The following is a 27,085-nucleotide window of genomic DNA, read 5'->3' as shown; positions in this document are numbered from 1 at the left end:
ACCGTGTGATATGTTACTTAGACAACCGGCATATTTTCTTTGTTGTCGATAGGTGCCATTGAGTCGGTTCCCATTCACGTGCCGTGCCCACGAGTGTTCTTAGTTTTGAGCCCACTGTAGCCATGTGTCGTCGGCCTTGCCAGGGGGCTTCCTCTTGCACTGCTCCTCCACTTTACCAAGCGGGATGTTCTTCTCCAGGGACTCGTCTCTCCTGACAACATGTCCAGAGTACATACATGAGATGAAGTCTCACCATCTACATATGGCTTATATGTATATAAAAGCTATTGCTAACATTTTACAAATCCTGTAATATGAATCATTGGCTTTCCTTCATTCCTAGATACTACCTTTAAAATTTTTTTTCTTTCTTTTTTTATTTCCGTTTTTTCCAGGATGGGAAACTATTGTGGGAGCAAGAGCTATATAATAACTTTGTATATAATAGTCCTAGAGGATATTTTCATACCTTTGCTGGAGATGTAAGTCATATTTTTTCTGTATTGTTCTATGTAATGTATTGCTTTTATAGTTGCCTGGAAGGCATTTGTTAGCTTCTTTTATAAGTACTGTATCAAATATAAAGAATTATTTTAATTTTAGAAGCTTCTTCAGAGATATTATGGCTAAAGAGGAAGAAAATCCTCAGATGTAAGAGCCAAAGAAATAGAGGTGGGAAGGTTAAAAAAAATACTGTAAATGTAATGTAGTAGTGAAGGAGAGTTTTGTTTTTTTCCCCTTTCCTTCCCTCTTTGTCTTGGGACTTTCAGTAATAAACTTCTTTAGGTCTTAGTTTTGTTACCTAAAAAATGAGTCTTAAGTGGCTGCTAATTTATAGTAATTTAAAAATGTTGAATATTGTATGGTCAGTCATATTATCCTGCGGAAGAATAATTCACAACCTAGAAGAGGGTAGGATACAGTAAATGAGGGAGGAATTTAAAAATATTAATTGTATCTGCTTGAGGAAAATGTTGGAAGGATTTTTATACGGAATGCTCACAGGAATTGAGTGATTCATGGGTACATTGAAGTTTCTTCCTTTGCATCCTTGTCTTTCCTAAAGTTTATACATTTGGAAGAAAAAGTTGGATTAGGTATTGTATCTGTCTCTTCAGACAGCATTTTCTTCTTCAACACCTTTTTTTGTTTTGGAGAACATAAAAATAGACCTAAGTTCCCATGTAGTGCCATGATAATAGCAGCGTGTGTTTGTAAGTAAGGTTGTAATTTAAATACATGTGATTGGACTGTAAAATAAAAACACGGTGCATACAGTTGGCCAGTTTGTTTTCAGACCCTTAATAAAAGTTCCTTGAGTCGTAAAATAATAATTTGTCTGCTTGTAGCACCAGCCTTTCTTTCTGCTGGTCATGTTTTTCTTTTTGCTTTATATTGCTAAATTTATGCATTTTGTTTATTCTTTTGATGAAAAAATTTCAGACTTGTCAAGTTGCTCTTAATTTTGCCAGTGAGGAAGAAGCAAAAAAATTCCGAACAGCAGTTATAGACTTACTGGGCCGGCGACAAAGGAAATCTGGTAACTTTCTTTCTAATTTCTTAAAAACAGAGGCAAACAACAGGTGCAGACTAAATATGGTCTGCTGCCTGTTTATGCAAATAAAATTTTACTGAAACACTGCTATGCTCATTCATGTGCATATTGTCTGTGGCTACTTTTCTGTAACTGGAGGGTTACGTATTTGACAGAGACAAGAGGGCCTACGAAACCCCAAATTTAAATTATTGGCAATTCACAGAAAAGATGCTGAGAAATAATTTCTCTAGATTTATTGCAGGACCCATTTTAATAACTTTGTTGATAAAATTTTACATCCACTAGCTTTTAAATTTATATTTCTGTAGCATTGTTCATAGCTTAAAAACCAATTTTAGCCATTTCATACTTTATGGACAAAGACTAGGCAGAGTTGCAAACAGGAGCTGTCAGTAGTCGCACCTCTATTTTTTTCTTCGTGCTATAAATTATAAAACATAAAGAACTTGTCTATCAGTGAGCCTGGGGGGGCGGGGCACTAGAGTTACTAGTATAGAAGTTTTGTGTAGCATTGTGCCTGACCTTTTTCTTACTTCCTGGAGGAAGGGGTATTAGAATCAGTATTAGAAAGGAGAGCATATGGGTGTTAGGTCAGCAGATAGGTCCCTTACCACTTGCCATGTCTCATTGTGTCCTGTTCTTGGAGCCAGTCTTCCTGTACTTCCAGTGGCCCATGTTACCCAATTTGGAGGTCACTGTCTTCAAGGGTATAAGCTGAGAAGAAGAAAGACATTGGCTTGAAACGGCTCTACAAAAGCATGTAGTTTTCTTCTTTCTGTGAGTCCGTTCAGCAAGGGGAACAGAGGTTGTCCCTTCACTTCCACCATCTTAATATATTAATATTCCCAAAAAACTAGTGATGAAGCTTAGTTTAGACATATATCCCACTTAAAATACTTAGTACTTTCCTACCAACGGAAAGCTAGTAGTGTAATGCCATAATCATTGGGCTGCAGCTCACCCACATACAGATTGGTGGGTCCCAGCCCACCTGCTCTTCCTCAGGAGAAAGATCCGGCTATCTGTTCCCGTAAAGACGTGCAGAAGGCAGAGGCAGAGGGAGTTCTGCTCTGTCCTCTGGGGTGACAATGAGTCAGAATTGACTCACCTCCAGAGATTTTGTTGTTTGGGATTTGGTGCTCCGTCTAATGAAGCCTCAGCTTGAGGAAGGATGGTGGCTTCAGTGCCTGTTCCCGGGATGGTGACGTGCTGTGGTAGGAGGCCAGGGGCCCTCGGCTCCTCTAAGTCAAAATATATGATGCATTCACTGTTGAAGCGTAAAAGATGCATGTTTATTTACATATAGAAAAGTTCCCTTTGGAAATTTATAGGGAACTTTCACAGCCTCTCACCTGCAACAAGAATTGTTTTGTGTCGTTCTTTAACTGTGGGCAGTATTTCAGAAGCAGACAGCTGACTTATTGTGGGATATCCTTTATGCGAAGTCCAGCGCTTAGGTCAGGCCTCTTTAACTTTGATCTATGGGGTATAATTTAGGGAACGACAGAGAATTAGTCTGCTTTGTTGGTTTTTTCCCCTTCATCATACTGGAGGCCATCTATGTCCTCCTCTTGCCTTTACTTCTCAACTCCAATCAGTACCAGGTTTTAAACCATTCCTCATATCTGATATAGACTTAGTACTGTGTTCTGAATGCAACACAGGTTTTTATATACTCCCGCAGGTCTGGTGTTCAGGTTGAACACAGTGTTTCAAATGTAGTCTGACTAGCACTGAGATATTTCAGCATCCTTTGACTTGATTTCAACACTGTTCTGGTGTTTTATGGAAAACTTGACAATGTTAGCTCTCATTCAAGTCATCTTCAACCAAACCTTTTTTTATTCCCCTCACAAGAGTTGCTTTCAAGCCAGGGTCCTGGCATATGCCCAAGTCATTGCATTTGGGCACGTATTCTCTGGATCGTATATTGGTCTCACTTCATATTTGTTTCATCCACCAATTGAAGAAGTATTTCAATTCTGGATGCAGAGAGAACATCACCTTCGAGGTTGGGGTTTGGCATTCGTTGACAGGGAGACGACTTGCTTCCTTCATAGGTTTCAGAAAGTTACTTTGTCAGACCACCAAATGGAATAATACATTCATGTTTTCTATTGCTAAGATTTTTTTCATGTATTCCCCAATTAAATTCTACTTATATCATCAGTTTGTGGTTATGTTTTTAAATAATCATCTAATTCCACCTATTATTTGTATGTATTTCTCTTAAGAGTTTTATAAAATTTTTATTTTAAAAGTCTGTAAAAATTGTTTAAAATTTTTTCAATCACTCTTGAACTTTCTTAAAAGCCAACATTTATATTTTCTGAGAAAACCTGGTGCATAAGAATGTAAATGCAAAAAATGGATAGAAATACTCCTGAGTCTCTTCTTCCTTACATACTTGTATCGTCTTAGTATGTTCTTGGTCTGTCTTGATGCTGCCGTCTGAGAATGTTCATGTCCCCTCTGTCCCACCAGACACGTGGCTTTGCATACTGTCTCTGTCTCTTCAGAATGAATATCGATGTAGCCTTTGGACTTCACATCTGAGCAGAATACTTGATTCTCGTTCCACACTCCTAAATTAAGCCCCATTCTGACCAGGACCGGGGTCTCCTAGTCTTTCCCATCTTAGTAGAAGAGACTACCTTTCACTAGTCACTCAGGCTCAAATCCACGGTCTCTCATAAATTCTATTGGCAAACCCCGTTTGATCAATCCAGTTCTAAGCAAGAATTCCTGAATTTGACTGCGTCTCCCAGTTGACTACATCTCTAGCAGCTACCACCTTCATTAGGCGAAGCCTCCACGGGCTGCGCGGCTTACCGCTGAGTCCCCTGAGGAGTCCTGCTTCTCTGGCGCTCTGCCATCTCTTCCACAATGAAGGTAGAGCGAACCGTCCACAGCACAGCTTAGATTCTGTCACTGGCTATACTCAGAACCCTACACGAGCTTCCTATCATACACAGAATAAAACCTGTAGTCCGTAACCACAGTCCCATCGTGTTAGTGGGCCCTTCAACTCTGCTTCTCCTCACTGGTCTCTTTTCATTCTTCCTCTTGCTCACTCCCGTCCAGGCTTCAGGATGTTTCTTCATGCCATTTTCTCCGTGTACACTGATGCTCCCTCCTCACTTCATTCAGATATGTGCTCACTTGTCTGTTCTCAGAAAGTCCTTCTTAAGAATGAGAGTTTAAGTGAATTGAATTTTTTAAGTTGATGTCATGTTACATATTTTAATAATGTTTTAATTTATTTTCCAACAGAGAAAAGACGAGACCCCCCAAATGGTAAGCACTTTGATAATTATTGGTCAAAAGATTTTAGATTACTACTTAATCCTTATGGAGACATGTAGTATACATTAATATCTATTATTATGATCAAATATGCTTTTTTCAAACTTACTGTGTTCTTATTTTAAAATAGTGACGACAGGTAAGACTTAAGAAGTAAACACTGTTTTTTGGCTTCTCCTGTAGGAGGAAGGAATACATGGTGGGCAGGTAGATTAGTGAGATCTTAATTCTGTATTAACCATTGACTGAGTTTGGAATCTCTAGAATTTGGTCTTCAATATGCTCCCAAGAGGGAGACTATCTTTTGCTAGCATACTTATTTACTCCATTAAGATTTATCCTTTTTTTTTCTTATTTCCAGATAGTAAGTATTTCATACTGGTGGTATGAAACCTAGCCCCTATTCGGTATTAATATTACTGCAGTGATTTCCTTTGAACTAATATTAGCTGCAGAGAAGTGTGCACGCACACGCACTCATGCATGCACACAAACAATTATATAGCGCTGTTTACAGAGTATATATTTATACTTAAATACATTATATGCATATAAGGATTTAGGATATATATATATATATATAATACCTCAGAAGACAAGATACTGAGATGCAAAAGAAAGTGCCTGGGCTTTTAGGGCTGAGACTTTCCCTGGGCTGGATGAACCCTCCCTGAAATTGTGTGCTAAAGTATGTGTTCATAGAGGCAGCACCTGGCAACACACTGCACTTAACTGTGTCTGTCTGTGGAATTTTTAAGACAAGCCATAGCAGGTTCGTATGATTGAGCCTGACTTTAGTGCAAGAAGAGCCTAGAGCCTTTTCCGTGCTTTGAAAGATGCACGTGCAGCATTGAGGGTGATAGTGATGAAGACTTCGTTAGGGGCAGAGAACACAGGTACGCAACAAACGAGAAGTGACTAGCCCTGGGTCTGACTGTGTATTCACTTTTGGATTGGAATAGCAGCAGCTCGTAACCTGTGGATTGCGACCCCTTTGGGGTCGAACGACCCTTTCACAGGGGTCGCCTGATTCATAACAGTAGCAAAATGACAGTGATGAAGTAGCAGCGAAAATGATTTTATGGTTGGGGGAGGGGTCACCACCACATGAGGAACTGTATGAAAGGGTGGTGCCATTAGGAAGGCTGAGAATCGCTGATATTTTGTCATTGCCCTTGGCTCTCAAGTCCACACTGACTCGTAGGGGAGGCCCACCCCGTGCTGTGTGCTCTGTTGAAAGTAGAGCAGCAGACCTTTCTTTCAAGGTGCTCCTGGGTGGGATCCACCCTCTAGGCTTTGGTTGGCAGCTGAGCCCCTTGGTGCCACCAAGGCCTGTTTGTTTTGAACAGATTGGGAGACTTAATCCACCTAGCACACAATTCAGTAGTTCAAGCTTATCAAGACGAGTTGTATAATCATTACCACAATCAGTTTTTACTACAATTTCATTTTAAACCGTGCGCCCCCCTCCCCTTCATGGTTAACAGTAGTTCAGTAGTGCTTATCATGTGCCAAGCAATATATACTTTGACTTTCTCTTTTAAATGAAAATATTCTTATTAATACCTTTTTATAAAATGGGACTCTGTGGGGATTAAACAAGGTGATCAAAATGCTTATCATAGTGTTAGTCCTGCGCAGGTACTAATTGTTAGTTATTGTGATAAAGGTAATGCAGGAATAGTAATAGCAGCTACTGCTTAATGATCATCAACACTGGCAGGCGCGACTCAGGTCCCTTATGCAACAACTCCTATAACCCCCACCCTCTCCAGGATGTGTAAACTGGGGTACACAGAAAAATAATTTGCTCTCAAGTCAAATAACTAGTTTAAGTGGCCAAACAGGATTCCTCTGCATGTGATCTGATGCCAGGTACTGGCCTTAACCACTGTGAGGGTTACCCTGCTAGTAAAGGCAGAGGTATGACTACTGAGTCACAAATCACTCATTTGGTAACTCTCAACACATTGAAGGTTTTTGTTTTTCTTGATGTGCCCAGTAGGGTAGCCTGTTGTTTTTGAGTTGATTATTTTATATTCTGTGAATGTCTGTTGAGGTGTACCAACTAGTGTGAAATGGTCTAAAGTTTTAGGGAAAGCAACTTGAGATTTTAATGCATACATGATTCAGTTAAGGATAGATATGCTGTCTGTAGCTTTTGGTATTTCAATATTTTGAGAACATTTCTAAAATGCACTTCTGCAAAAGGTTCCTCCTTTCCTTGATTAGATACACTGAGCATTCTTTCTGGATAGTGTGTCCCATGAGCTTAGTACCTCCGGCAAGAGGGGTACTCTTGGTGGCTGCATGCGGTGGTCATGAAAGTTGTTCATTAAAGAGTTAAAAGAAATGCACCCTAACTCACTGCTGAGTCTAGTCTAACTCACAGTGACCCTATAGGACAGAGTAGAACTGCCCCTGTGGGTTTCTAAACTGCTTCTGAAGCGTGTCTAGCACTCTTGACAAGAGTGGAAAAACAAAATTATATAGCCTGTGTCACCAATATTTGTATACTTACTAATGTAAAGATCTATGTATGAAATTATATTGACATATTGCATGCACAATAAGGAATGCAATAGATAATTATAAGCAGATGGGTCCATTTCTCTTCCTGCTTACCAGTAGATTGTCTTGCTCTCCCACATGTGGCCAGTTTTGGAGGAGGCCAATGGCTTTTCTGCACCACCACTAGGTGGCAATGATAGCTTACCCACGTCACATAGTGTCCATACAGGTACTGCTTCAAATGCTTGTGTTAGGCTATCGACTTACCATCCTTCTCAAAATAGAGCTTTTAAGAAAGACACTCTGAAATCTCCAAACCTTTTTTTTTATTTTTGGTTCCTGCAATTAAGTGTTTTGGAATTCCCATTCTGCCCAAGACTCTAGTTTGCTGTGGTGCACACCGTTGAGTGCCTCTGGGTCGTCAATAAAACACTAACAGATATCTTGTTGGCATTCTCTGCTTTCAGGCAAATCCGTCTGACAGTAACGTCTGTCTAGTATCTGTATCTTATATAAACTTAGACAGTTCTCAAAGTTATTGATTCAGTATTAAGTAATGGGCTGCTGGATTCCAGCTGGAGAAAACTGATCAATAAAGAATACATGGCAGTATCTAAAGTTACCTAACTATAATCCGTTAGAGTTTTCAAGCACCTTGTGCTTTGACCTTTGTAGAGGTTTCAATAGTTAACACAAAGGATGGACTGTGGTAGACCAGGAACTAGGAGGCCTGAGTTCTTTGCCTCTGTCACTAATTGTGATGTATGGCACCAGATTACTTGGTTCTTCTGGTCTTTCATTTTCTTCATCTGTGAAATGGAATGGTGTACAAAGGAAGCTAATGTTTTCTGTACACCTCTATAACCTAATTTCCTATATAGACTTATTTCAATAATGTTTTAACCGGTCCTTCAGAAATTCACCTATAATTACCCTGGAGAGAGAATACCAGGCGTTGTAAACTATTGGCCTCTGAGTCACAATATCCCCACATCTGAGTTAAGGCAAAGAAAAGAGAGGGATCCTAGGTCGCTAGCATACGAGTGGAGCTTTGATATTGCCTTCTAGCTGTCACGTATAGGAAAGGGCTTCAGAACATTTGTGGACAAAAGAATGAAAAATTAAGGGACTTTTTCCATGCCATTAAAAACAATCACTTTATTGGGGGCTCATACAACTCAGCACAATCCACCCGTCCTTTGTGTCAAGGACATTTGTGTATTTGTTTTCCATGACATTTTTGAAGGTTCCTGTATTTTGTTTCTGTCGTCTTTGTCCTTGAGCAGTCTTCGAAAACAGTGTTAATTTCTCTAGTGAGGCTATTCATTGAGCTTACAAGATCCTCAACTTCCTTCCTGACCAGAAAAGAAGTTCACTGGCTTGAATAACTTAAACTCCTACACTTAACCCAGTTCTCGTACCAGGACCTTCTCATGAGATCCCTTTCAGAGCAGTTAGTAGGATAGCTGGGCACCATCTAGTTCTTCTGGTTTCAGGGTTGTGGAGACTGATACTTGCATTTCCCGTTAGTCTATTGAGGTAGTTATTTTTATGTGTCTTTTGATGGTCATTTCTTCCCTGTGGACAGAGAGAAAAGTAGTGGTACCTTGGATGGCCATTCATTGTGTGACCCTGGTTGCTACTTGCCATAGTGGGATGTAGAAGGTTATCTATGTGAACCATGTTAGGGTAGTTGACCTTGGTCTGAACCCCAAGCCCAGTGACTCATTCTCTCAATGTGTTTGGTAATATGGAAAAAGCTTCCGTAACTAGCACCCTTGTGCTCTAGCATATTCATCGATAGATTTGCAGTGGAGGTAAATACCCATGTGCAAAGGCCCTTTGTCGGACCTGTGTATGTTCTTGAGTGTACTTCCACTCTCCACTCATTTTTAATTAACTAGAGTTGTGAGCAATGGTGTGTATATAAATTACCCGAGTAGCTAAGTCTTTTTCTTTCACATAAACAGAGTGAATTTGTCAGGGAAGCTGAGTAGATGCTACGTTTCTCATAGTCTCCGTGTATGTGCGCTGACGAGGAAAAGACTACTGGGCTTAGCGGATAGTTGCGGGGCGGGGGGGGGGGGAGCGGGGAGGATGGTTCTCGTAATTTTGAAAGTACTTTTCCCCCCATTTTGGACGAATAAAATTTAAACAGAGTGAAGACAACATTCATTCGTTAAATTTGAAACAAATAGGTTCTCATACTTTGACCGTTAGGTAATACATGCCACTTTTCAATGTTGGATATGAGTCTATTTTAAGAAAAAATTGAGAGGGCAATCCAATTGACTATTAAAGTCAAAATTTCAAGACATCAGATCATTTTAAATTCTAGTTGAAAGTTCATACTCTTCATTAAAATGTAGTTATAAAATTGAAGTTTGCATTGAAATAATGTATCTAGGATAATGTGTTTAAGAATATTATAAGGATCTGATGTTTAAGCTGTACTTTTTCCTTTACATGTGAATATCTAACATGTAGGCTTAAGGAAACATGTAAATAATTTGCAGTAATGAAGTAGTACTCCAAAATTACATTATTGAAATTAGTGTTTATTATATGTAATTACCTTAAATGATAATATTTTCTATTAATTTGCCTTTATTTTCAGGTCCTAATCTACCCATGGCAACAGTTGACATAAAAAATCCAGAAATTACAACAAATAGATTTTATGGCCCCCAAGTCAACAACATTTCTCACACCAAAGAGAAGAAGAAAGGAAAAACTAAAAAGAAGAGACTAACCAAAGCAGATATTGGAACGCCAAGCAATTTCCAGTAAGGCGATCCTTAACTATCGTCCTCGGTTTTGATTTAGTCGTTGCTGCTCTGGAGTTTTAGAAAAATGTTCAAAATTTAACTTTCCTTTTGGAAGGACCCTTCCATTCGCAACTTGCATGCTTTTTGAGCTGTGGGGTGTTTTTTTTCGGGAATTTTTCTTTTTTAAGTAAGCACTCAGTAAACATTCTGTGCACTTTGGTTTTTTTAATTTCTCACTCATCAGAAAAGAAAAATGTTATTTCTTCAACTGAATGTAGATAAAACCATTTTCCCTATATATAATATTGGAAACTGTTTTCTGCCCTTTTAAATGCTTATTTCTTCAGCCCATTATAAAGCATCTATCCAGGAGCATGGGCTCCGTGTATTCCTGTGCTTATCAGGACACATCAGGAAGTGAATCTCAGAGAGCTTGTATCACATTATTGAAGCTGAGTTAGTAGCAGAACCAAACCAGATCCTAAAGTATTGTGTTTCCAGCTCCTTGTCCATAGTTTTTTCCTCAGACTATTGACTCTACCTGAGAGAACTGTAAAAGTTTAAAGGACAGATTTGATTTCACGTGTATTGTGTTTCTAATCCTCCCTATGTGTTTCTTTTTTTTTTTTCTGACTTCTACTTTAGACACATTGGACATGTTGGTTGGGATCCCAATACTGGCTTTGATGTGAGTATCTTTTCAAGCAACCAATGTTTATTGTTCTAAATATGTGGTAGTGTTATGACTGATCTGTAGGTTTTTGTACTTATTCATTATTATCAGGCGTAGCATGTATTTGGATATGCTTCTTTATATCCTGAAGGCCATGGTTTTTGGGTTGTCTATGTAGGTATGCCATTGAGGTTTGAAACCGTAGTTTGTTCTATTTTAAAAAGACGGTTCTGTATCTGTAAGTTTTTTTTTTACAATATCTCGTGTTGTGTGTTATTTAAATAAAACTTTGAAGAGAAGAAAAAGTCTTGGTTATATACAACTTGTGAGCAATATACATTAAATGACTATAAGGTACCATTATTTACTGTCGATAGTAGTCCATTTTTGAGTTACATAGAATTTTTTATTGTCTTGTTCTTTTTGGAAAGTTCTTAATCGATTTAACTTATAGCACTTTATAAGGTAAGTGAAACTGTTGGCAGAAATTAGTGTTTTATCTGTTTTCATAATTGTATCTGTTTCATGTAAGTGTGTAAATTATTTTACAGCGCATTGTTTATGAGTGGGGTCATGAATTCTCTTGGTTTCTTCCATTAAAATTGTATATCTGGTGAATCTGCAAGCATCTATCTAGTGCCTCTTGGACTTTGGTGGGACTACAAGGAATCTTTCTCCCTCCCCATTTATTTATTTGTTTGTTTAATTATTATTATTTTGTGTGTGTGTGTGCGTGTTTCTACCTGGTGGTCCTTACAGTCGGATAAAGTGCAAGAGGCAAGCCCTGAGGTGCCTGACTCTAGGATGAGTCAGTAAAATGTCTAAATGGGGGGCCCTTTTGAAGGCAGGGGATGTAAGAGAAATGGGATAAATAAATGAACTCCTCTTGTACTCTTTTTATGAAAAGCTAATTAGCATATAAGAAATGTGACTGTATTCAAAGTTCATAGACTTCAAATGTCCTAAAGAGCACGATTATGTAAATGAGAATTGGATCTTACTATACCCATGTTGTAAAGATCGTTGTAAAAGTTGTCATTAATAGTTACTTTCTTTGTTACAGCTGAATAATTTGGATCCAGAATTGAAAAATCTTTTTGATTTGTGTGGCATCTCAGAGGCACAACTTAAAGACAAAGAAACATCAAAAGTTATATATGACTTCATTGAAAAAACAGGCGGTGTTGAAGCTGTTAAAAATGAACTGCGAAGGCAAGGTAACTCAGCCGTGTTTGGGCATTCTGCTCTCTCTTCTTTTCGATCTTCCCTGGGCCACACCATTATCAGCTACTCGACAGATTCCTTGAAGCCTTCCTGAGACAGTCTCTGAAGAAATCGTTTGGGCCAGTGTGCATGGCTCGCGGTTTTTTATAACTAGGAAGTGTGACAAGGTTTGTTTATATCAAAAGTTTTATATTTGCCCATGACCATCAACATAAATTCTTCTATTTTACAATAAAAATTATAGTTTCTTATTTTATTTAATGAATCTTCAACCATCTGGGTTTGCAATTCCATTAAAATTATTTTCTGGATAATTCAGCAGTAGGGACTTAAATATAATCAGCCTGATCACATCCATTATGAGAGAACCCCCGTGCTTAAAAGAGCTCAGCTGCTAACCAGTAGGTTAGCGGTTCAAACCCATCAGCCCCGCCTCTAGAGACAGACATGACATTTGACTTCTTAGGCAGCCTTGGAAGCAATTCTCCTGTGCCTGCTAGGGTTACTGTGAGGTGTGAAAGGTTGACTTACAGGTAGTGGGTTTGGTTTTGGTTTCATCAGTGTTCTAAAGAGCCAGGGGTTAGGAGCTCAGCTGCTAACTGAAAGGTCAACAGTTTGACGTCACCAGCTCCTCTGAGATAGATGTGGCAGTCTTAAGGCAGTGGGTTTTTGTCCAATATGGTAAGCAATTTCAGAAAATGAGCAATGCAGATTTTCATAGTGAAATGCACACATTTTCTCTTTGAAAAAAGTGTAACTGGTGTCTCTTGGTACCTGAGAGCACAGAGCATAACAACTCTAATCCTTGTAAGATCTGGTCTTTCGTTTCAAGCATTTTGAGTATGTCTTAATTATCACAATAAAAGGCCAGGTACGTTTTCTATGGAGCAGTCCATATACTTGCCACCTGGTCCACCCCTTCCTGACTTTTGTTTGCTTAAAATAGCAAAGCAAAATGTCCATTTAAAGAATTGGACTGTTTTTAAAAATTCGGTGTTGACCTTACCTGTGTCTTCTATATTGCTTATTTATGTTCATTTAGCATCTAATTGATTCGTTGGTCCATGTATTTAGTCAACATGACTATTTGAGCACCATCACTGAACATTTAGATGAAGAAAGATAAAGGTTTTGGCTTTCTTCTCAAAAATCTCACATACAGGCATATAAACAAATATATAAAGAACAAACAAACAAAACACCCTTCAAACCCACAATTGGTGAGTCTATTTGGATTCATAGCAATCCTATAGAGTTTCTGAGGCTGTAAATCTTTACACGAGTAGGCAGCCTCAACTTTCTCCCAAGGAGCAGCATGTGGGTTTGAACCACTCACCTTGTGGTCAACAGTCCAGTGCTTACGATACCACAAATATGAACGTTTGAGGGAAGATGGAATTAAAAGACAATGGGATGTTTCTGGAAACATGTTTTGAAGCCCCCTGGTATATGATCATGATTTCTATTTTGGAAACACAGTGCTGGTTCCACTGAAACTAGCATGATACTAATTTATCTGTTGGGAAAGAATTGCATGTGTAAATTCTATAGACTTAGAAAACAAAAACATGTCTTCTACCTCACCATTGTTTTGAAATTCTCGCTGGTCAGTCCCTGTTGCTAGTTCTCAGCTGTGGGTGGTCGTGAAGATTCTCTGATGCCCCTTTTCTCTCCTCCACTGATGTCCACTCATCTAGAGGGCCTGAGAGTCAGAACTGACTCTACAGCAAGGTGGTCACCGTTCACTGTGCACTGCTAAGTAAATCCAGGGTGTGTCTGTCTCCCTGACCTCTCGGGATTCACGAGTCTGTACATTACTCATAGCATTATTGGACCAGGGGATTGCTTCCCTCTCACCTAAAGACAATTAAGAAGGGGTACCAACAGAACACCCGGAAAAGTTCCTGGGTGGAGCTTTCATAGTATGCATTTTTCCCACGAGGCGAGTCTCAAGCAACTCGCTCTGAGTTAGTGCACCCCATGGTGTTGCCTGGGAAGGTTCTCTGGTCACAGTGAATTTCTTTCATAAAAGCAGGTTCGCTCAGCCTCGTTTCTCTGATGGCTGACCTAAGAGAACAGCATGTGGCTATGAAATTGTTTCCTGCTGGGGAAAAATGTTGCAGAAACTTGTGATGTTCAACACAGCTTACAAGGACATCACTTTGGGAAAAACTCAAGTATACGAGTGGTTTTCTGATTTCAAAAAAGGTGAAATGTTGATTGATGTCAAACCTTGTTCTGGACATCTGTCAACTTCCTGAAGGGACAAAAAAGTCAACTCGTAGTGCATTTGGAGTTCATTCCACCAGGTCAGACTGTCATTCAAGCTTTCTATTTAGATGTTCTGAAAAGATAGCATAACAGTGTGTGACCAAAAAGGCCTGATTTGTGGCAGACGGGACTGGTTTTGCCACCATGACAATGCCATGCAGCCTTCTCAGTCCATCAGTTTTTGGCAAAAAACAGCATGCCTCTCGCACCACACACCTTACTCACCTGACCTCGTTTGATGAAACTTCATTTTGTTTCCACGAATGAAGAGGGACATGAAAGGACAGCGATTTGATGACAGAGGTGTAGGGGAAAAAGAGGGAGGTGTTGTCACCATCCAATCAGATGAGCTTGAAAAATGATTCCAAGAATATAATCTCACATTTGACAAATGTATTAAGTGTAATGGAGAGTACGTACTTTGTAGGTGATAAGGTTGTTTTGTAAAAAATGTTAAATGCATAGCTGGGGGTGGGTTCTGTTTTTTAGGGGTACCTACCCCCTTGTATTAACATGAGTGGGTTTGTTATCTAAGCTGCAATAGTACTGTTTTGTTACTCTGGCTGCTTTTAAAACAGCAAATTAGGCCAAGATCTTTCTTCAACTTAATTGCATGAAACAAAGACCTGGGCTGTAAAAAAAGCAAGCTAAGAGAACAAAGTCAAATTCATATCATAGTCAAGAACCAAATTGCGAATGTAGTGTGGAACCTTTCAGATACCAAAGAATGATTTGAGGGAAGACTGACACCCCCCCCCCCCCGCAGGGAAGACGCAAAAGGAAAATTAATGATTTGCTCAGGAAATAAATATCTTCTAAAATGATTATATAATGAAGTAGACATTCAAATTTAAAAAGAATGAATTAGAATGTAGAAGTCTGTGAAGTTATTTTTTAGAATATGCATCGTGACTGATTTTGCAGAATGGTGTAATTGGGTTTGTAAAACAGTAACAGATTTCTCTTTCCTCTTTTTCGGGGTCTGTTGAAAATGTTTGATGTTCATTAACACGAACCATCTATTCTTTAGGTCCACCACAGTGGAGTGGTATGTATTCGGGGTGCTGTTTGACCTAGTACTGAAAAGGATGCATGTTGTGAAGTGCTTGTTTTCAAAGTCAGAATTCACGTATCCTGACTCCAAATCTGACTTCCAGGGAGGGTTTTTGCCCTCTACACAACTATTGTTTTGGTCACATTGATGTTAAAGTTTTCTTAAAATATGTGTTTATTGCTATTTGTATTTACTAATCTAAGGAGCCGTAGCTGGCACTGTTGAGTAACATTGGACTGCTAACTCCAAGGTCAGCGGTTCAAATCCATCAGCTGCTCTGAGGGAGAAAAATGAGGTTGTCAGTTTAGGTAAAGAGTTGGAGTCTCAGACAACTTCTAGGAATTTACGTGATGGCAGTGAGTAGGCTTACTTTTAGTGGTAGACTTTCATAGTTGGCATTATTTCAACAGTACATTTATGTATCCAGTATATTTATATTTTTCCATCATTTAGGGGCATGCCAAAGGGGCTAGACAGAAATGGCCCCATACTTTTCTGCAAACACCTACTCAGGGAGTTGTCAGCATTCCCAGACATTTCCATTTGTGCTGGGTCACACTTCTCTACATGCTTAGTCTCCAAAATACTTGAGAGCAATGCTGGACTGGTTCCTAAATTCTACAGTATCACATGTCCATAAGTAGTTTATATTTGTATTATTTTATAGTCTGTTTATAATTCCTACTAATATCACTAGAGTGTCTACCATTTACTTTTAATAGAATCAGCGATATTTTTTATTTTTAAATATGTCAACTTCTTAATAGGATTCTGCCAAGGTTTTAGCTCTAAACCTGTCATCCTGTTTAACTAAACTTTGATAGCAAACGCTGTTTTTAAGTGTTGTGATTTTTTGTGTGTACTATCTTTTAAAAAGCTAAGAAACCCTGTTTTCATTGATTCTGGTGACTCTTACTTAAGAGTTTTTAACATCTCTTAGACTCTTAGGGCTTTCTCCTACGGTGTGTGGTGCTGCTTGCTAAGCATCCTGTGCGTGCCAGCCTAACTTGGTGGCATCTGTTCCCTCCTTTCCGGTTAGCTCCCTCACTCGCAGTTTGACTTAGGATCAGGCATGCCTCCTGCTGGAGTGCTTCCTTTCTGGGCAGGCATGTTAGGAGTTACACACAGTACAGCTGCTCATCGGTTTCCTTCAAGAAAATAGGGGAATGTTTCCAGAGTGACTTTTCAAAGTGGTAGAAGTTCAGGACTCAGGCTGGATACAGCTGAAAATACACTCCCTATCAAATAACCCTCTTCCTCACTCTGGCCCTTGCTTAGTGTTTATCTGGGAGGGCCTTCGCTGGGTTCCAGGCCCGCGATCACAGAGATGTAGCTCTCTTCTACTGAGGAAATAATACCCAAAGCCTGTGATAGGAAAGCCCTCGGTGAGGTCAGGAGGGAGGACTTCTGACTGGTGTTTTTCAGAAGAACATGCCTGCACATGGAACGCAAGGCATAAGCACTGCAGATGACTCGTGTAATTTTTGTTCATGCTGTAAACCCAAAATAGATTGAAATGAAATTTTGGTGTCTCCTTGAAGGGCTTGAACCACTGCTCTACTTAGAGTATGCATAATACACACACCGTCTCCGCTCTCCTCTTTTCAAAGGTTCTCTGCTTTGAATTCGGTGAAAAAATGGAAAGATCCTTGGCTGCAGCTTGCAGACCCCCAGTACAACTGCTGTATAAATAGTGGGGACCCTCTCTTGGGCAGCCAGGGTCTAAGAAGGGCGAATGCTCTTGAGGTTGTGGGGTCTTTCTTTATGTCAGGAGGCAGTTCCCAAGTAATAAATTGGGCTTTGTGTGCTTCATTTCATGTTCGTGGCTATTACATGTAATGGCACATTGTTATAGCTTAATTCCCCCATATTGTCCCAAATGAAATGGGGAAGATACCCTTCGATTTTCTTCAAGTTACTCTGCATTGCATTTTCCAACATCTAGAGCTGTCGTTATTTAAGGTGAAAATTTACCATTAGAAAAATGGGTTAAGAATATCCACCAATATCATGTGAGACACTGTGTCAGATACAAACAGTGGTTCCAGCTTCTGGGATTTCTCTGTTTAAGTCTCCATTTCCACAGTTGTAGCTACAAGAATGCGAACATCATTACTTTTCAGATGAACTTTTGTAGAGAAATTCTCAGTTCTTGTGCTAGCAGTCAGTTCATGTCTCCCGAGTGCCTAATCGAGCATGTCGCCTGAGCAGCCAGTGCTTCCATTGGCCATGACTCGAGTGGCTGTCTTTTAGACATGGGACATTGTATCACAGACATCCCCGCCCCCCCTAAAGCTGCCAGAGAGGAAGACACAGAGAGTGGTAGAAACGGGGTAAGATTGCCTCCTGTCAAAGGTGCAAAACTTGTGAGAGCTGAAGAGGCAGCTGGAAAATCAAGTGCCGACCCCCGCCTCCCCCGACCCCCACTTCTCTTCTTTCACAGGTTTCCTTTGTGAAAGTACACATAAATGTAAGCTGGGTGGCGTTTGTATTTTAAAAGATCATTGCATTTTCCAGCTCATGTTAATGGCTATGAATTCTAATAGGTTATGTTATTGCAGTACTTTAATTCTGGAGGTGAAAAGGTATTAATATTTTTGGAGAAGTATTCTCTTCTAGCAGAAAATTCATGCCATCCAGTCCCTTTCAAATTCAGTAGCAACCCTGTCATTGTCTGAGACTAGCTCTTAACAAGAGTAGAAAGCTTTTCTTCCTTTTGTGGAATGGCTGGTGGGTTTTGAACTGCTGACCCTGAGGTTAACAGACCAACCTCTAACCACCGAGGTTCCCTTAATTCTTCAACACAAAATTCAACAGTCTCAGTTACTCTGTTTTGAGAAGCAAAAGGGCAATGATCTTAAAGCGGAGAAATTCCCAATAAAATTAAACTATCTCCTCGCGTTATCTTGGCAAAATAAAATAGAAAGAGGGCAGCACCTCCCCAGCCCTCTTCTTTTGTTCCTGTGGGGGGGGGCAGGGGCGTGAATTGTTTCTCTGTGATGTTTGTTTAGGGTAGTGGTTTTCAGCCTTCCTCATGCCTGGGCCCTCCATACAGTTCCTCATGGCGCGGTGCTGTTAACTTTGCTACTGTGAGGAGCTGTGAATATCTGGTAGGCAAGATGTATTTTCATGGTTACAAATTGAACATAACAAAAGCATATGCAATTACATGTTATGAAATACTGATTTCTATTGACAAATCAAAGAAGTTTTGTGTGGAAGCGTGGTGTAGCACGGGGACCAGTCTTCACACCAGGTACCCGGAGGTGGGCCTACCTGCATGTGGGCGGACCCGCCTGGAGACGGTTGGGAGGAGCGGTGTCTCGGTTCCTAAGACCTTCGGAAATAGGTGTTTTCCCAGGTTTTTAGGCGACCCCTGGGAAAGGGCCCTTCGACCCCGAAGGGGTCACGGCCCACGGTTGAGAAGCGCTGGTTAGGGGAAAAGTTGACATTCCTTTTTTCTGTTTGTGTTTCAGCACCCCCGCCGCCCCCACCATCGCGGGGCGGGCCTCCGCCTCCGCCGCCCCCCCCACATAGCTCAGGCCCGCCGCCTCCCCCTGCCCGGGGCCGCGGGGCGCCCCCGCCGCCGCCCTCCAGAGCCCCCTCTGCAGCCCCTCCGCCCCCGCCTCCTTCCAGGCCGGGCGTGGGCGCCCCGCCGCCGCCGCCCAATCGGCTGTACCCGCCGCCGCCGCCGCCGCCAGCCCTTCCCTCCTCCGCACCCTCGGGGCCGCCCCCGCCGCCGCCCCCGCTGTTGGCCGGGTCCGTGGCGCCGCCTCCCCCGCCGCCCCCGCCGCCCCCAGGGCCGCCGCCCCCGCCCGGGCTCCCGGCTGACAGCGGGGAGCACCTGCCGCCGCTGCCGGCCGGAGGCAAAGCCGCGCTTCTGGATCAAATTCGAGAGGGCCAGCAGCTAAAGAAAGTAGAGCAGAACAGTCGGCCAGTGTCCTGCTCGGGACGGGACGCGCTGCTCGACCAGATACGACAGGGGATCCAACTGAAATCTGTGAGTAACCGCTCCCCCTAGAGTAATCCACGTGAAGTCTTTCAGATGCTTATTGTTTCACTTTCCCCCCTGCCATTAAGTTTTCGACCTTATTGTTTGTTAGGTTAAGTCCACACATTTTTAGTTTTGACAAATTACCGTACTAAGAAACCAGGTGTTCTAAATCACTTGAACATTAAAACCAGCCATAAATAAAATATAGAAAAAACGGGCATGATCATGTTATAATACCATTCTATGATGGAAACTGAAGTGTGAATATCTGTATCATTTCCACATGTCACAATTAAAATTTTGTTTTCTATCTCAAAATAACATGAAATCTTCTTAGCCTTCTAGTCATACATAGAATTTGCCTGTGGGCCAACCTTGTCCAGAAGCCGGCCTTCTCGAACTTTCCTATGTGTCGTATCTTAGCTCCCAGCAGAACATTTGTTCTTTAGACTCTTCACGCAGGTAAATAGATGATAGCCTTTTGTTTGAAATGAGTGGAGGTGAATGAAGGAGAATGCACTTGAAAATGATTTTGCAAAGGTTTGGCTGTGAGAGGTGAGAAGTAGGATTTAATAAAAGCATTTTAACAGTAACAGCACAAATTCACGGAACTTCTGTTAAATCATACTTAATCTTCCTTTGATGTCTATTCATAGTGAATAACCACATCTGCCTGCTCATCCATTTAACTCAGGCACCAGGTTTCTTGGAAGCAGGCAAGCAGCTGTGAACAGTGGCTGGGGGAGAATTCTTGTCAGTGACCACAGCCACAGGATGTGATGAATCGGTGCGACATACAGCCCTGACAATTACTTTAAGGCGCTAGCAGGAGGCACTGAAGTGTTCCCTTCCATGTGGTTCGAGTTTCTAGTACTTCCAATAGCATCATGTTCAAGTAAGAACGTTAAAAAGTCTCCCAGCATGACAGTTGCTGCTCAGGGTGACTAGATTGCTTGACTGTTGTCTCAGTGTTTCCCCTTGCTGCTGGTACACTTCTGAAAATATCCCCGCGTGCTGACGCCCAAAACCACTCCTGTCTGCCTTTTCTCTTCAGTAATAGAGAAGACGTTGAGGTGCCCTGCTGTCAGTTCTCACCTACAACTCAAAAAAAAAAAAAACCTTCGCCCTAGTCCGTGAGTCTCTCTGGTAGGGAGTTACTTTGAATATTTTGAAAAGGAAAAAAGTATCCAGCCCAAACAAGGGATACTAGAAAGGGGGGGAAGGTGTGTAAATACCAAAAAGAATTTATTTGTCCTAATAAATTTTCTTTGTGAGGTGATGTGGAATTTTTATATTAATCAGTCAGTTAATTAAGCATGTCTTGCTTTCCATGAGTATTGCTTCTATAAGACACTTCAAGGACGCCCAACTCTACTCCACTCTCACATCAGTAGCATGTACTCTGCGGAACTCCACAAACCAGAATGGCGCTGGCGGAGCTTGTGTCGCCCACCGTTTCCCGCTAGGGGAGCTGGAGCAGCTGCACTGAGTCAGCGCCCCCAGTGGCTTTGCCTGAGAAGGTTCTCTGGTCACAGTGAGTTTTTTCATAAAAGCTCTTTCGAAGGAACCTCGTTTTTGTGACGGCTGATTTAAGAGAGCAACGTGCAGCTGTGAAATTTGTTTCCTGCTCGGGGAAATGTGCTTCAGAAAGTGTTGTGATGAACACCGCTTACTAGGATAGCGCTATGGAAAAACTCAAGCGTATGCATTGTTTTCTCGTTTCAAAAAATGTGGAATATTGATTGATGTCATACCTCGTTCTGGACGTCTATCAACTTAGCGAAGACGAAAATGTCGACTCGTGGTACACTTGGAGTCTGTTCCACCAAGTCAGACTGTTCAGCTTTTTCTTTAGAGGTTCTGAAAAGATTGCATAGCCATGTGCCACGAAAAAGGCCTGATTTGTGGCAGACGGAGAACTGGTTTTGCCACCATAACAATGCACCTGTTCACGCAGACATCTCAGTGCTCCAGTTTCAGGCAAAAACCATCATGCCGCGCTTTCCCCAAACACTTCACTCAGCTGACCACACTCTGTGCGTCTTCTTTTTGTCTCGCAAATGAAGAGGGACATGAAAGGACAACGAGTTGATGATACAGAAGAAGTGAAGGAAAGGAGGGAGGTGCTGTTAACCATCCAAACAGATGTGTTTGAAAAACGTTTCCAAGACTGGAATTGCAGATTTGACAAATGTATTAAGTGTAAGGGAGGTACTTTAATTTTTTTGTAAAAAAATTAAATACATAGCTTTGGGAAAACTCTGTGGGTTTTTTTTTAGGTGCCCCCCTCATATACCTTGCATTTCCTCTTGGATGCTGTAAATAATCTCTAGGTTGCTGTATAATTTCTAATTCAGTGTGAGTGACAAGTAAATAGTACTTTACTGTATACACCCTCTTAGCCTTTGAGGGATTGCTTTGACCATTTAATTGCCCCATGCCCACCCATGTGTTTTTTTATTTATGGTTGGTTGAATCTAATTGTGCAGAACCTGCAGATATGGAGGGTGACTGTGTATTTAAAAACTAAAATTATTTAGTGTAACTGTTCAGTAGCATCCTTAACTATACCACGTTAGACCTTTTACATGACCAACTAAGTCCAAAGACAAGATTAACATATATGCATTTTAGTCAGTGCAATTTAAACAGTACTTTCTAAATTCTCATATACTTGGTGTTTTGTTTTAATATGAATATTAGAATAGAGATAATTGGTATAGACTGTCATTCTCATTGTGGGGGGGAAGATGTGGCTTTTTGCTCTCATAGAAATTTACAGCCTTGGAAACCCACAGGGACAGTTCAACAGTGTCGTAGAGGGTGGGGTCACAGTGGATGTGACAGCAGGGGGCAGCATTCTGATAAGTCTTGACCTGATGAGAATCCTCAATACTAGTTGCACCCCCCCCTTCCTAAATGGAGCCTTGGTGGTGCAGTGGTTATATTTTGGGCTGTGATCTGCATGGTTAGCAACTGAAAACCACCAGCAGCTCTACGAGAGACAGAATGGGCTTTTAAAAATACCCGGAAACAGTTAAAGTCTCAGAAACCCACAGGACATCATTGTGAGTCAACTTTGTGACTCTGATGGCAAGAAAAGCAGGAGGGAGGAGGAGAAAATGTACTTTCTAGGAGATAGTGCTTTCCTGTAAAGGTTGTTGGTTTCACAACATGGGTGTGTTTGGGAAATTGTTCAGGAGTTTGCTTGGCCTCAAACGACTGCCTTACCCAGACTCCGGCTTCCCAGGGTTCATTGTAACACAGCAGGGTGCTTCGGGAAACTTTGAAATTCCCTCCACGTACAATGTTTATTAGTAAAGTCGAATTTTTTCTAGAAATCTCTTCTCTCACGCTTGGATATCTTAAGTATGCTTCCTAGCTAACAACTCATCTAGATCTCATCCCTGTGTAAAATGATGTCTCTTGATGGTAGTTTCTTTACCTAAGACTCTGGGTTGGAATGAGCCAGAAGTACCCCAGATGTGAAAGCTAGTATTTTGTTCGGACAGAATGATAGCTCAATAGGATCAAACATTTGAAAATACCCTGAAGGTTATACATTGAGGAGGGGGAATGTCTCTTGAATTATTCTTTTAAGGCAATAGTCTGTTTCTTTTTAATTTGACCGATTTTTGTGCTAGGCTTGCTTTCTTTTTAAGTCTTCTTTTTAAGTAAGAAGTGATGCTAGGAAAGTAAAATTCCCATTGACAAATATCCATTTTAAGGATCCTTTCCTAAGCAAACTTCATTAACTTTGTTTTCCCAGGTATCTGACGGCCAAGAGTCCACAGCGCCGACACCTGCCCCCACTTCAGGAATTGTGTGTGCATTAATGGAAGTGATGCAGAAAAGGAGCAAAGCCATTCATTCTTCAGGTATATTTTCATGTCTGTCTGTGTCTTCTTACAGGTTTGAATGTGTTGCACTATTTTATCTTATTACTCAGCCTGCGCTAGCTTTTTCTTTGCTGTCTGAGCAACTGAAGGAGGGTTACTTACAGAACACAAGTTATCTGGCTGCTAGTCTAAAATTTGTTACCACACAGTCTGGACCTATTTCATTAGATTCATTTTAAAACTCTCCAAGTACCTCTAGAATCAAATGGTTTAAAATTCAGGCGTTATATAATGGAGGAAGTCACCCAAGAATAATGTAGTATAATTGTGTGTGTGTATGTCTTAATTGTTCATTTTGGTCATTTTTTTCCCCAGATGAAGATGAGGATGAAGATGATGATGAAGATTTTGAGGACGATGATGAGTGGGAAGACTGATCAATATATGTTATATATATATAAATATATTTTTAAGGTGAAATACTAAACACTACTTTCTGTCTATGGATTCTGTAAAATTATCATGTAAATGTTCTACCAATTTGCTGTATATTTTTGTTGCCTTTTTGCTTTTTTTTAATTAATCTGTGCAATACCTCATTTAGTCTGTCAAGGTTTGTCATATCCTCGACAAAGCTACTCCCTGTTACTGTGTGCAGGTTTACACCAGAATGCTCACTGTATTTGTGAATATTTTCATTCCATCAGCACGGGAGTTTAAAGATTATATGTGAGACTGACAAAAACCTTAATGTAATTTACTTATAATGCCAGAAGGAAAACACTATTTTCATACCCTACTTTTCTGTACCTAAATTTTCTTATTAAAATCTAGTATAGCACTACATTCTTTTTTAAGTGACGCAAACCTTAGTTTCTTTAGCCCCTTCATTTTTGAACACAACGCTACATGAATGTTAAAGCCAACACATTGCACAGTTCCTCAGACATCACCACACTGATGCCGTTTCTCAGACATTAGCAACCTGCTCCACAGAGCTGCAGAAAGGCTGGTGGGAAAAGTCAGCCACCACCTGGCCTGCCTATAGCGCTGCCAATGGCCGTGACAGTGGCACCGGGAGGTTGGGATGGCCAGGAGTGCTTGACCGAAGCTATTTTTATGCTGTACCAAATGCTGCAGGCTCTTTGGGCAAAATGGTTTTAAAGATATTTTTGAGCAGTTTCTTTCACAGCCAAAGTGATATTTAGTCCTCAGAATATGGGGAGAGCATCGTTCTACACAAGCTGAAGGGCTATCTCTATTCTGTGGTCACTCCGTCATTCGGTTACAAATACTACAAATCTCAGGACATTCTGAAAATGGTGTGGAATCAGCTTTTGGGTGTTTTGATCTCCACCCCCGTTGCTTGGACTGTTCAGAAATGCCAAGCATAAAGGTCTAATCTAGAAAACTGCATATGTTCATCCTATAATGTTAAACCTAATATTCTCTTGGTAATTTCTCAAGGTTTTTGTCAAATGTCAGGTGAAGGGTTACGTTTTTCTTCAAATATTAGTGGTCCTAATGTCCGATGTCTTGGGACACTTAACCAAATGATAGATTTAAAAAAATAAACATTTACAACCTGCACATTTGTTACGCATACTAAATGGTGTGTTAAAACTAGGGTTTCCTTGCCTCGAAGCGGCCTGCAGTGGTGGTCCCGTGTTTAGCGCTGCCCTACCCACCTGCGTTACCAGATGTAGGTAGAAAAGGAGCTGATTTCAATGCAGACATGGATATTTCTCACATTGAGTCATATGCAGAATGTAGTTACAAGTGTATTTCATTGCTATAGTTGCAATATCCATCTGAAAGTTTAAGCTGTCTAGAAATATACTGACCAAAATCGAGTATTGGCTTGATCTTGACAGGCTGGCCCTGCAAGATATGGCTCAGATTTTAACCCGTTATCACATACTCTCTAGTGAGGATGCATCTAGTTAGAATAAGATGATTTCAAAGGTTTTGTGGCTGAAAGCAGTTTGTGGTGCTGTAAAATAGTTAAGTTATTCAGAGAACCTTAACCTTCCTTGCAAGAGTAATTTAAGCACACAGAAACTATACTTTTTGTTTCTGCAAAAACAGCGCCCTCTGCTGCTAGAAACCTATGTCTGCTTCGGTTTATTTTTACTGTGGCTTGCGCTCCCAAGAGTCAGGTGTGGCCGAGGCTGGACAACTTGGTAACCAATAGAATTAGGAATTTGTGCAAATGGTCACTAGGACATTATAATTACTTTGAATATCATTTAAGCCTTTAAAAAACTTTTTAAAATTTTCTAGAAATGTACTCAAAGTAATGCCAATTAAAACGCTCAACTTTTAGCCAAAGAATTCAGGAATTTCTACTAACATTGATATGATTAAAAATTTACCAGGAACTCAGTTTCTTGGAGTTGACAACATAGTTTTAAGCATGTAAGACCACCTACCCTGCTGCCATTACATCAGTTCAGACCCATAGTAGCGGGGTTTCCAGCGTGTTTTGGTAACCAACAAGCCCATCTTTGTCCTGGAGGGCAGCCTGGTGGATCTGAAGCACTGACCTTGGACTTAATAGTCCACTGCTTACCTGACAGCACCTCCAGGGCTTCTAAGCACAGAAGAGGGGTATGTCATTTGCCAAAGGGTCATCAAATTTCTTCACTCTTTTTAAAGGCAAAAAAAAATGTTGCACAAAGTCTAAATCACTGTTGGTTGAAACAGCAGCTGTGCTGTCCCGTCCAGGCATGGCGACGAGATCTGCTTTATACCAAGTGGGCTGCCCAGGCAGCATGTTTCTGGGCTGCCACCTCACCTCGCCCTGCGGCTGCACTCTGCTTAAACCCAGTCTGAAAGTCGCCCGCTGTGTTTACTCCAGCTAAGTGGTTGTCCAGTAGCCTTCGCGTTTAACAAACTAGCATGAGGCTTTTTCTATCTCAACGCTACGTGATAGACAATTTCAGCTAGCCACAATTGTATGTATGAGATTCATAAAGACTTTCAATCATTCTTTTTTATTTTTCATTTATCAACTGAAATTTCATTTAGTATGTGAATTATTCCCCTCCCCTGGAAATGTATAGTGAATAGGATGTTGCACTGGTGGCAATTCATCATGGAGCATAATAAAATTAATTTGACCCAAGTAGCATGAAGTAGCGTGTGTTCGTTTGCTGATTGTTCAGACAGAGATAAAATTCTGTAAACCACCTGGTGCGGTGAAGGGGACATGGCAGCGAAGAATAACAACGTTTTCAGGAAGATTGCCTGCCCGCAGCGGTGGGATGTGCTGTGGAGTCAGCGTGGTGAGGCCGAGTATTGCCCTCTGATCCCCTGGGATGCCGGACAGCCGCTCTGCAGCCCCCAGCCACTGCTGCGCCCTTCAGAGCAGTCGCGGCAAGGTCATTGGGGCTCGAGACTCCTGCACTTAACGGGAGCGAGACGGGTATACCAACCCTCAGTTAAAGTCCTGCACAGCAATTCATGTGGGTGGGCCTTGAAGAGCTCCCATGAAAAACATCAAAGCTGGTGCTCTGAACAGGAAGCGCAGCTGTTGATAACAGAAGGCTCTGTCCCTTGACCGGCACTAGTGGGTCTCTGAAGAGTGAACCGCGTTATGGAATTCAGCATGTAGGATGCTACAAATATGCCATCTGGAGCTCTGGCCAAATTTAACAAGCCTTTCACGAGTAACAACCAAAAAGTTCAGTTACATGTGAGCCTTTAAGAAAGCACTAACAAAGCTTGTTGGTGTGGGGTGATTTTTGAGAGAAATGTGGCTTAAAATTCACCTTGTCGTTTCCTCTTTATCTGTAGCCAATGGAGACATTCCTGAAATGACTTCATCTCTTTTAGGAGTGAAGTTCCCAAAGGAATAGTCTATATGAGTGCAGCCACAAACCTTT

General features: G+C 41.0%; 1 protein-coding gene across 1 annotated transcript in view; it reads left to right on the top strand.

The window, feature by feature from the left end:
* The window catches only part of WASL (WASP like actin nucleation promoting factor), a 69,804-nt gene extending 43,469 nt beyond the window's left edge, over positions 1 to 26,335 (top strand). Inside the window, exons 3-11 of the mRNA XM_075558619.1 lie at positions 396 to 482; positions 1,444 to 1,540; positions 4,832 to 4,855; positions 9,993 to 10,161; positions 10,789 to 10,831; positions 11,880 to 12,033; positions 18,842 to 19,365; positions 23,129 to 23,237; positions 23,574 to 26,335. Of these exons, the coding sequence (XP_075414734.1) occupies positions 396 to 482; positions 1,444 to 1,540; positions 4,832 to 4,855; positions 9,993 to 10,161; positions 10,789 to 10,831; positions 11,880 to 12,033; positions 18,842 to 19,365; positions 23,129 to 23,237; positions 23,574 to 23,635 (1,269 nt within the window). The 3' untranslated portion in view covers positions 23,636 to 26,335. The remainder of the gene's footprint in view (positions 1 to 395; positions 483 to 1,443; positions 1,541 to 4,831; positions 4,856 to 9,992; positions 10,162 to 10,788; positions 10,832 to 11,879; positions 12,034 to 18,841; positions 19,366 to 23,128; positions 23,238 to 23,573) is intronic.
* The last annotated feature ends 750 nt before the right edge of the window (positions 26,336 to 27,085 follow it).

Source organism: Tenrec ecaudatus, chromosome 9, assembly GCF_050624435.1.
Source record: "Tenrec ecaudatus isolate mTenEca1 chromosome 9, mTenEca1.hap1, whole genome shotgun sequence".
Classification (NCBI taxonomy): Eukaryota; Metazoa; Chordata; class Mammalia; order Afrosoricida; family Tenrecidae; genus Tenrec; species Tenrec ecaudatus.
This window is presented reverse-complemented; position numbering and strand designations above follow the sequence as displayed.